The sequence below is a fragment of the Ictalurus punctatus genome, chromosome 20, assembly GCF_001660625.3.
Source record: "Ictalurus punctatus breed USDA103 chromosome 20, Coco_2.0, whole genome shotgun sequence".
Lineage (NCBI taxonomy): Eukaryota > Metazoa > Chordata > Actinopteri > Siluriformes > Ictaluridae > Ictalurus > Ictalurus punctatus.
This window is the reverse complement of record NC_030435.2, coordinates 11,342,727-11,352,726: the sequence shown is the minus strand read 5'-3', so window position 1 is coordinate 11,352,726 and position 10,000 is coordinate 11,342,727. Positions and strand designations below refer to the sequence as shown.

General features: G+C 40.0%; 1 protein-coding gene across 1 annotated transcript in view; it reads left to right on the top strand.

The window, feature by feature from the left end:
- prpf38b (pre-mRNA processing factor 38B) overlaps positions 1 to 5,974 on the top strand; it is a 37,241-nt gene extending 31,267 nt beyond the window's left edge. Inside the window, exon 6 of the mRNA XM_017495341.3 lies at positions 4,941 to 5,974. Within this exon, the coding sequence (XP_017350830.1) occupies positions 4,941 to 5,637 (697 nt within the window). The 3' untranslated portion in view covers positions 5,638 to 5,974. The remainder of the gene's footprint in view (positions 1 to 4,940) is intronic.
- Positions 5,975 to 10,000: the final 4,026 nt, after the last annotated feature.

The window sequence follows — 10,000 nt, the reverse complement described above, 5'->3', positions numbered from 1 at the left end:
ACCAGTTCCCCTTACACACAGTGGAGTATTTTGGATATAAACATAAGTTTGTGCTCGTGCAGCACTGTTTGATCTCTGCGGTGTTAAATATAAAATGCCCCCCTGCCTTAGAGGACTTTCTTCCTCAGTCACTTGATGATTACACCTCCGTCTGATGGTGACTGAGGTCATGTTGGGAATAAAAGACAACGTTGACATAAACAGTAAACTGAAGAAAGTCGTTGTCGGTGACTTTGGGTGTCTGCTAATGCTAGCGTCAAACGCCGTCGACTAGGGAAACGGCTTATAGTTCCAGGTAGTAAAATTCATACACTAGACCGTAGTGTGCATAGTTTAAGTGTACAGTACGTCATTTGGTACACAACTTTTTACTATTTACTCTTTGAAGCGTGTTTTCGGAAGAGAAGTATTGTAATGAGCAACTGTATCCCGTGCCACGTGCAGACCAACTAATCGATAATGAGATTTGTTGACGACGATTTTCATAATTGATTATTGACGATTTTATCATACTCTACTTGAATGTAAGGAGTTATGAACTTGCAGAAGAATTATTAAGATCGGTAGAGTCAGGCAGCCAGTATAATTAGTAGGCTGATCAGATTAATAAGCAGGCCACCTTTGGAACAAAACCTGTGTACAGTGGTGCTTGAAGGTTTGGAAACCCTTTAGAATTTTCTACATTTCTGCATAAATATGACTTAAAACATCAGATTTTCACACAAGTCCTAAAAGTACATAGAGAACCGAATTAAACAAACGAGAAATATTATACTTTGTCATTTACCTATTGAGGAAAATAATCTATAACATATCTGTGAGTGGCAAAAGTATGTGATCCTTTGCTTTTAGTATCTGGTGTGACCCCCTTTTGTGCAGCAATAACTGCAACTAAATGTTTCTGGTAAGTGTTGGTCAGTTCTGCACATTGGCTTGGAGGAATTTCACAGGGTTTGTACAAGGTGCTTGAATTTGGCTTTTGGAAATTTAAGTACTGGAAAACATTGAAAATTGCCTTTTTTAATTTAATGGTGCTTGAATTATAAAAAGTAAATTAATATGAAATGGCTAAATAACTTAATTGTATATTTTCGATAGAACAAAAATACAATCCTTTCATTTTAAATTTGAATCCCTGCTGCAGTCCTCCTACCACTATAGAGGGTATGCATTGACGTCACTTTCCCACAGGAATACGGCCCCCTCAGCAGGTCTGAGTGGCAAAATGGCTGGTTTTAATAGGGGAAGACTAGTATAACTATTGATTATCCGCTTAAATTAAAGGCAGTTGGTCTTCACACTGACCCTTACAACTTGCCCAAGAATCTGTGGTCCACAGACATTGGCATGTGGCCAGAAATTGGTTTCCCCGACATTTATATGTACCTGAAGGCATACAGTGCATCCGGAAAGTATACACAGCGCTTCACTTTTTCCACATTTTATGTTACAGCCTTATTCCAAAATGGATTAAATTCATTATTTTCATCAAAATTTTACAAACAATATCCCATAATGACAACGTGAAAGAAGTTTGTTTGAAATCTTTGCAAATTTATTTTTAAAAAAAACAAAACAAAAAAAAAAGCACATGTACATAAGTATTCACCGCCTTTGCCATGACACTCAAAATTGAGCTCAGGTGCATCCTGTTTCCACTGATCATCCTTGGGATGTTTCTACAACTTGATGGGAGTCCACCTGTGGTAAATTCAGTTAATTGGACATGATTTGGAAAGGCACACCCCTGTCTATTTAAGGTCCCACAGTTAACAATGCATGTCAGAGCACAAACCAAGCCATGAAGTCCAAGGAATTGTCTGTAGACCTCCGAGACAGGATTGTATTGAGGCACAGATGTGGGGAAGGGTACAGAAACATTTTTGCAGCATTGTAGTTCCCAATGAGCACAGTGGCCTCCATCATCGTTAAATGGAAGAAGTTTGGAACCACCAGGACTCTTCCTAGAGTTGGCCACCAGGGCAAACTGAGCGATCGGGGGAGAAGGGCCTTAGTCAGGGAGGTGACCAAAAACTCGATGGTCACTCTGACAGAGCTGCAGCATGTCTCTGTGGAGAGAGGAGAACCTTCCAGAAGAACAGCCATCTCTGCAGCACTCCACCAATCAGGCCTGTATGGTAGAGTGGCCAGATGGAAGCCACTCCTCAGTAAAAGCACATTAAAAAGCCCACCTGGAGTTTGCCAAAAGGCACCCGAAGGGCTCTTGGACCAAGACAAAGATTGAATTCTTTGGCCTGAATAGCAAGCGTCATGTCTGGAGGAAACCAGGCACCTGTCATCACCTGGCCAATACCATCCTGGCCACCACCATGCTTCACTACAGTGAAGCATGGTGGTGGCAGCATCATGCTGTGGGGTTGTTTTTCAGTGGCAGGAACTGGGAGACTAGTCAGGGTCAAGGGAAAGATGAATGCAGCAATGTACAGAGACATCCTTGCTGAAAACCTGCTTCAGAGCACTCTGGACCTCAGACTGGGGCGAAGGTTCATCTTCCAACAGGACAATGACCCTAAGCACACATCCAAGATAACAAAGGAGTGGCTATAGGACAACTCTGTGTATGTTCTTGAGTGGCCTAGCCAGTGCCTAGACTTGAACCCGATTGAACATCTCTGGAGAGATCTGAAAATGGCTGTGCACCGACGCTCCCCATCCAACCTGATTGAGCTTTAGAGGTCCTGCAAAGAAGAATGGGAGAAACTGCTCAAAAATAGGTGTGCCAAGCTTGTAGCATCATACTCAAAAAAGACTTGAGGCTATAATTGGTGCCAAAGGTGCTTCAACGAAGCATTGAGTAAAGGCTGTGAATACTTATGTACATGTGCTTTTTTTGTTGTTTTTTATTTTTAATAAATTTGCAAAGATTTCAAACAAACTTCTTTCACGTCGTCATTATGGGGTATTGTTTGTAGAATTTTGAGGAAATTAATGAATTTAATAAATTTTTTAATAAGGCTGTAACATAACAAAATGTGGAAAAAAGTGAAGTGCTGTGAATACCTTCTGGATGCACTGTACAAAAGCCTTGGTGCTTGGTCCTACTTCAAGGTGAGATTTGTTGGAGAAATTAAAGTGACAAGAACAATCAACATTCTGGTTGTATGTGGACAGGTATTTACAAATATTTTTAATTTATTATAAAATTTTATCTAGTAACCCGTAAACTAGCTAGTCCTAGTTTGTTTGTAGCCAACACTGCTTCCACTTACTAACCTTATATATTTGTGAAGGTAAAACAGCCAGGCAGGATTTAAAAAGAAATATGTAGCAAATTATTTGTCAACTTGATAAAAAAAGTGACTTTTTTTGGCACTCTTTAAAAAGGTGGCTTTGAATTCTTGTTGAATCTGTTAGCACAGTCAATCACACAACAGCTTTTCCCAGTGTTTTTGTTGAATTCACGCTGTACATTAATGTTGCCGGTCAGTCTTTTTGCCACTCAGTGGACGTGACTGTGACAAGTTCTGGCTACCGTGACATCACGTGCATACCCTCTATTCACTTACTCATTGTGACAGACAGGTCCACTTCTCAGACCCCTTTAGTGACTTTGCCTCACTTTTCTTTCAAAAAAGCACCTAGTGACAAATCTAGCGACTTTTTGGTGTGATGTTTCAGTGTGAGAGAAAAAAGACGACATTTATGTTGCTTCTAACTTTGTCTGAGTGATCGCTTTACCTGTAAATATAGCCAAAATCACAGCACAACTGTTGTCTTTAACTTGTGTGTGTGTGTGTGTGTGTATGGTGACTGTCAGATGACGTCACTGTTGTAAATCAGGATTTGAGCAGTGCAGGGCAGCAGCTTGGAAGTGACTACTGGTTAACATGTAGTCTTAATGGGCCACATTTCAGTCACTATTTCATACTTGTTCCCTTGTCTGACAACTGAAACATAAAAATATGTAAATGAGAGCAGTTTTATTGGGAATTCGGCTGTAAATAAATCGTCTTTCACAGATGGGATAAGGTTCTTATACTGAAATGGAGTGTTTTCCTGTCTCCAAAAATAGAGATTCTCATTTAAACTATAAAGTTATATTTTGGTTTCATTTGTCCACAAAACATTCTTACAATAGCATTCTGGTTTGTCCACATGATCTTTAGCAGACTGCAGAGGGGCAGCAATGTTATTTTTGGAGAGCAGTGGCTTTCGTCTTGCAGTCCTGCCATGCACAACATTGTTGTTCAGTGTTCTCCTGATGATGGACGTTAAAATTAGCCAATGTGAGAGAGGGCCTTTAGTTGCTTAGAAGTTACCCTGGGTTCCTTTGTGACCTCGTGGACTATTACATGTCTTGCCCTTGGAGTAATGTTTGCTGGTTGAACACTCCTGGGGAAGATAACAATGGTCTTTGAATTTTCTCCATTTGTATACAATCTGTCTGACTGTGGCTTGGTGAGTCCAAACTCTCTAGTGATGGCTTTATAACTTTTTCCAGCCAGATGTGCATAAACAACTTTTTTTTTTCTTTTTCCCTCTTCCTGAGATTTGTGCCTTTTATGCACTTTGTTAGATCCCTGTTCTTTAAATCAAACTGGGTACTCACTCGCACCTGATTCTCATCCCATTGATTGAAAACACCTGACACTAATTTCACCTTCAAATTAACTGATAATACTGGAGGTTCACATACTTTTGCTACTGATATGTAATATTGGATCTTTTACCTCAATAAAGAAATTGCCAAGTATAATACCCTTTGTCTTTGATTACTTGGGTTCTGTCTACTTTAGTACTTGTGTGAAAGTCTGATGTTTTAGGTCATACTTATGCAGATATAGAAAATTCTAACGGTTTCACAAAATTTCAAGCACCACTGTATTTATATGAAGTTTGCTGACCTAGTAGTGACTGCTGTGTGTAAATTGCAGCATCATTAGCATTACTACTATTTTGGGTCTGTTTCTTTCCACTAGGTCCCCGAGGAGAACACCGAGCCCTCTGAGGTCCCCCAACCGCTCACGCAGCCGCAGTCGCCACAGAGAACGGCGTGGAGCCAGCTTTGACCGCGAGCTTGAGAGAGAGAGGGACCGCCAGCGCAAAGATAGAGACAGGGAAAGAGACAGGGTTGCAGACAGGGACAGAGATCGAGAGAGGGATCGTCGGCATTCCCGAACCCCAGATCGAGCCTCTGAGTGGAGGAGGAGCCGTGAACAGAGGAATGAGAGAAAAGAGAGGGAGAAAGAGCAGGATGGGGAGAGTGAAAGAGAGCGAAGCCGTCGGAAGGAACGGAAGCACAAAGAGCGCACCAGTGGTGGAGAGCGAGAAAGGGAACGCTCAAAAGAAAAGAGAGCCAAAGGAGAAGGAGATGACCGGCGTCACAAGGATGAGCGAGAAGAGAGAAAACAAAGGGAGGAGCGCAAGTGCAAGCGGTCTAGCCAAAGCAGGAGTAGAGAGAGGAGGCACAAAGGTGAGCGCTCTAGCAGGAAATGTTCTCGGTCACGCTCCAGGAGTCGTCAGGAACCAGAGGAGAAGGAGAAGAGTAGGAAGCGCGAGTGCAGCCACAGCAAGGAGCATATGCACAAACGCAGTCACAGCCGAGAACACAGTCACCGCAGAGATGCCCGAAATGGGAAAGACCATACGAGAATGGACATTGACGGGACTCCTTGAGCTTACTTTCCTCACACTTGTCTTTTTCTGTCTTGGGACCTTGTCATGCACCCCCACCTTTGTCCTACTAATTCACTTGGTGTAGATCTCATGCAACCTTTTCTGTTCCATCACACTTTAAGCCATTGTGGACAAAAAAGGGAAAATGCTTTTTAAATATTTTGTTTGTTTTGAGGAATCCTTCTAGAATGTTTGTACATATAATTCCAGAGAATGTTTTAAATCATACAGATGAACATGTGCTGAGTGAAACCGGCAGCATGGCAACAGCATAGACCTGCTGAAATTGTGCTGTGTTGCATCTTGTTTCTTAATAAAAATCTTGTATGAAAAGAGACCTATAGCTCCAGCAGGATAAATGTTTCCAGGTGATTATAAGGGGGTTCAAGCTTTGCAGGTGCTGGATCTTTTTCTTCCCCTACCTCCATCTTGTTGTTCTTTGGCGAAGTATGCAGTGCTATTGTTTTTGATAGGATTTCTTATTTCTGTTATTATTTTTCTGATTAAACTGATTGTGCAGACCAACTTATAGGTCCTACAGTATGAAAGTTGGTCAGCATGATGTACTCCTTCTCTACTCAGAGATATGCCTGATTAACCTAATTGGGGGAGGTAGGGGGTGTTATAGTGATGCATTTTGTATTTTGGTCCTACAGGGAAAATTCTTTTTACTGCTTGTTCCTTAGGTTCTCCCAAACAAAAAAGCTTCGAGCCATTTAGCTCTGCCCATTTAGATTTTTTTGCTAAATATGTGAAACCTACTTTTGTGATTTCTGGCCTAGCTTCACAAATTTGGTGTCAAACTGTTAGCAGAGTATGAAAGTTTGTAAACAATGTGGCTACCACATGTGAATCTGTTCTAATGAGTCAGTACCTAATTTACTCAAACAGCTGTAACTCATGAGTGCTTACACAGATTCACAAGTGATTTGAAAGAAAGGCTACCGGAGAGATGGTCAGCCCGCTGTTTAACAGGAACCATAAGTCCAGTTGAGCTGAAACTTCCACAGTGCATCTATGTGGTAATTGGTAAGTGGATTTTTGATAATGACCTAATTACTTTAATAAATAAAAATAAATTTTATATATATATATATATATATATATATATATATATATATATATATATATATATATATATATATATATATATATATATATATATATATATATATATAAAATGTTACAGCTGCCATCATTAAGTCAGTGTTCAGCAGGCATTTGACATGATTAGCATTGAGGTATCGTCACAAAATCTGAATGGTTGGTTTGTATTGGAACCACACTACACACTCGCACTAATTGGTCATGGGGGGTGCTAGTCATGTTTGTGTACACAAAACAATCATATCTCTTGGAAAATAAGTCCTACAGTGAAAAGTATTTTTTTAGTTTAATGTGGTTGCTGTAATTCTTTAAAAATTGCCTTTTGGGCACTTTAGCCACACCCACTCACATTTGTGATAATTTGCATAATATGCAAAACCTCCTTTTCCAACCTACATGTACCACCCCTGGCAAATATTATGGAATCGCCACATTTGGGGATGTTTTTTTTACTTCGTAGATATAGTGGATAAAAGCCCAAGTTCTGAATGAAGAAACTCAGCCATAAAGCATGATGCTGCCACAATCATGCTTCACTGTAGGTATGGTGTTCTTGTGGTGATGTGCTTTTTTTCTTTTTCTGTCAACCAAACATACCTTTTTGGAATGATTATACTTTTTGGAATTGGTCTCATCAGACAACACATTTTGGCAGATAGTTTTGGGTGATTTAGTTGAGCTTAAATGTTTTAATTTTTTGTGAGAAAGGGCTTCCATCTAGCCACCCTACCCCATAACCCAGAATATGAGCGATTGATCAGTACTTGTCAGATTTTCCTGCAACTCCTTTAATGTTGCCATAGGTCTCTTGATGGCTTCCTTGTTAAGTTTTTGTCTTGTTCTTTTTATATATTTTCTCCAATTATTGTTGCTGGCTTTCAGTGTTCCATGGTACACCTAATGTTTTGTGCCACTGTCCTGATCGAGACGGTGAGGCCAAGTACAGGCTTTGTAAGCTATTTGCAGTCCAAGGCTTCAGCAGTCAGATGACACCAAGATGATGTGAAGAAAAATTCTACAGAAACAGCTTATCTTTATTTGTGGTTGATCAGAATAATTTCATGGACAGCTGTATGATGATTACTTTTGAACATGAGATTGAATGTGATTGGTTCATTTGGAACGGAGGGTATGCACACTTATGCAACCAGGTTGACAGAAGTTTTTCATTTTTACTATTGTTCCTAAAAAAAAATTGACATCTTGGTTTCATATTTTTTCACAAAAACTTGCCATTTTAACAGGGTTTTAAAAAGTGTAGACTTTTTATATCCACTGTATGGCACAATTTTTGTTTAATAGATGAATATTCTGGCTTCTTGAAACATACGTCAAACAAATTAAATTTATTGCATATTTTTTCCAGATCAAGTAGAGGGAAAATATTATGGAATCACATTTTACACTTTCTACATTTCTAAAACAACTAGTGGCATAAGTCTAAAAATGTAAATTAGTCTGAAGTGAAGAGTGCTTAGAGATCTTAATGAGCTGTTGGACATGGGTCATTGAAAGGAAAATGCCCCCATCAAGAAAGTTGTCAGTTAAAACGATGGAAAGGATTATAAAACTCCTTCAAGTATGAAATCCAACACAGTGTGGTAAAGGGTGTTGGTTGTTCCTAGTCAGCTGTGTCTAAATTTTGGTACAAGTATAAAAAAAACGGGAAGATTATAAAAGGCAAACATATGGGTAGACCAAGGAAGACGTCAACCCATCAGCATAGAAAACTCAAAGCAATATGCCTTGAAAATAGAATATGCACAACAAATCAAATGAAAAACGAATGGGCAGAACAGGAGTCAGTGTGTGACAGAACTGTAAGAAATCATCTGAATGAAATGGTTTTGACATATCGAAAAGCCATACGAAGTGAGGCTTAGTGGTTAGCACATTTGCCTCACACCTCCAGGTTTTGGGGTTTGATTTGTCTCTGCCCTGTGTACACTGAGCTTGCCTGTTCTCCCTGTGGTTCAGAGGTTTCCCCAGTCCAAGGATGTGCTGATTCAGCATTTTCAGATTGTCTATTGTGTGGGAATGTGTGCAATTGTACCCTGCGATGAGTTAGCACCCCGTCCGTGGTGTCCCCTTCCTTGTACCCCAAGTTCCCTGAAAGCCTGCTTGCTGGCTTGATGCAGTTGCAAACAAGGGATATGCAACCAAATATTAAGTGGGGTTTACGTTCATACTGTGTTCCAATACTTTTGCTCACCTATAAAAAAAAAAAAAAAGGGTGGTCTGCCACCAAAGATGTCTTGTTTTAAATTGTTTAACACACCTGCATGTAAATATCAGGAAATGAAAGCTGAAATTCTGATCTAACATTTTTGCAGTGTACATTGTTTTCCCTCTCAAACCCAAATGTCTTTAGTGTACAGCAAAAACAAAAGAGGGGAAGAGATGGCACCAGGATGCACTACGGGGGAAAAAGGCAAGTGGGCAGAGGCAGTATGATGCTCTGGGCAATGTTCTGCTGGGAAACCTTGGGGCCTGGCATACATGTGGATGTTACTTTGAGATGTACCACCTACCTAAACTTTTGTTGCAGAACAAGTAAAATATTTGTTCAGGAATGGTTTGAGGAACATGACAAAGGGTATAATGTGTTGACTTGGACTCCAAATTCCCCAGATCTCAGTCCGTTCAAGCATCTGTGGGATGAGCTGGACAAACAAGTCAGATCTATGGAGGTCCCACCTCGGTACTTACAGGACTCAATGATCTGATCCTAACATCTTGGTGCCAAATACCACAGCACACAATCAGAAGTCTTTTTCCTTGCTGGGTTGGACCTACACAGTATTAGGCAGGTGGTTTTAATGTAATGGCTGATCTGTGATTTTATTAATTTGCTATGAAGTAAAAAAGTTGGATGAACATCCTATATGTGGTGATTCCATCATTTTGAATTGTAGGAATTTTTTTTTTTTGGCCTTTGCTCACTGTTATGGTATCAAACTACTCAGCAAAGTGTGAACCTCAAACCTCTATCATACCTCAATCAATTCTAAGGAGGCAGAGGTGCATTGATTGGTCATATGGGTTTGAACCAAACTTGGAAGACATGTTCAATACAAGGATCTTGGGATATCTGCAAAGGTTGGGGTGTGCTTATTGTAATGGGGGTGGATTTGGGTTCAATTCGCTCTTTCTCAGGAACCAAAAGCTGTTTTGACCTGAAATTTGGTGTGCTGCATCATTCTGCTTATTTGTAACTGAATTTTTAGTCATGACTTAATTATTTCTAAAACATGGT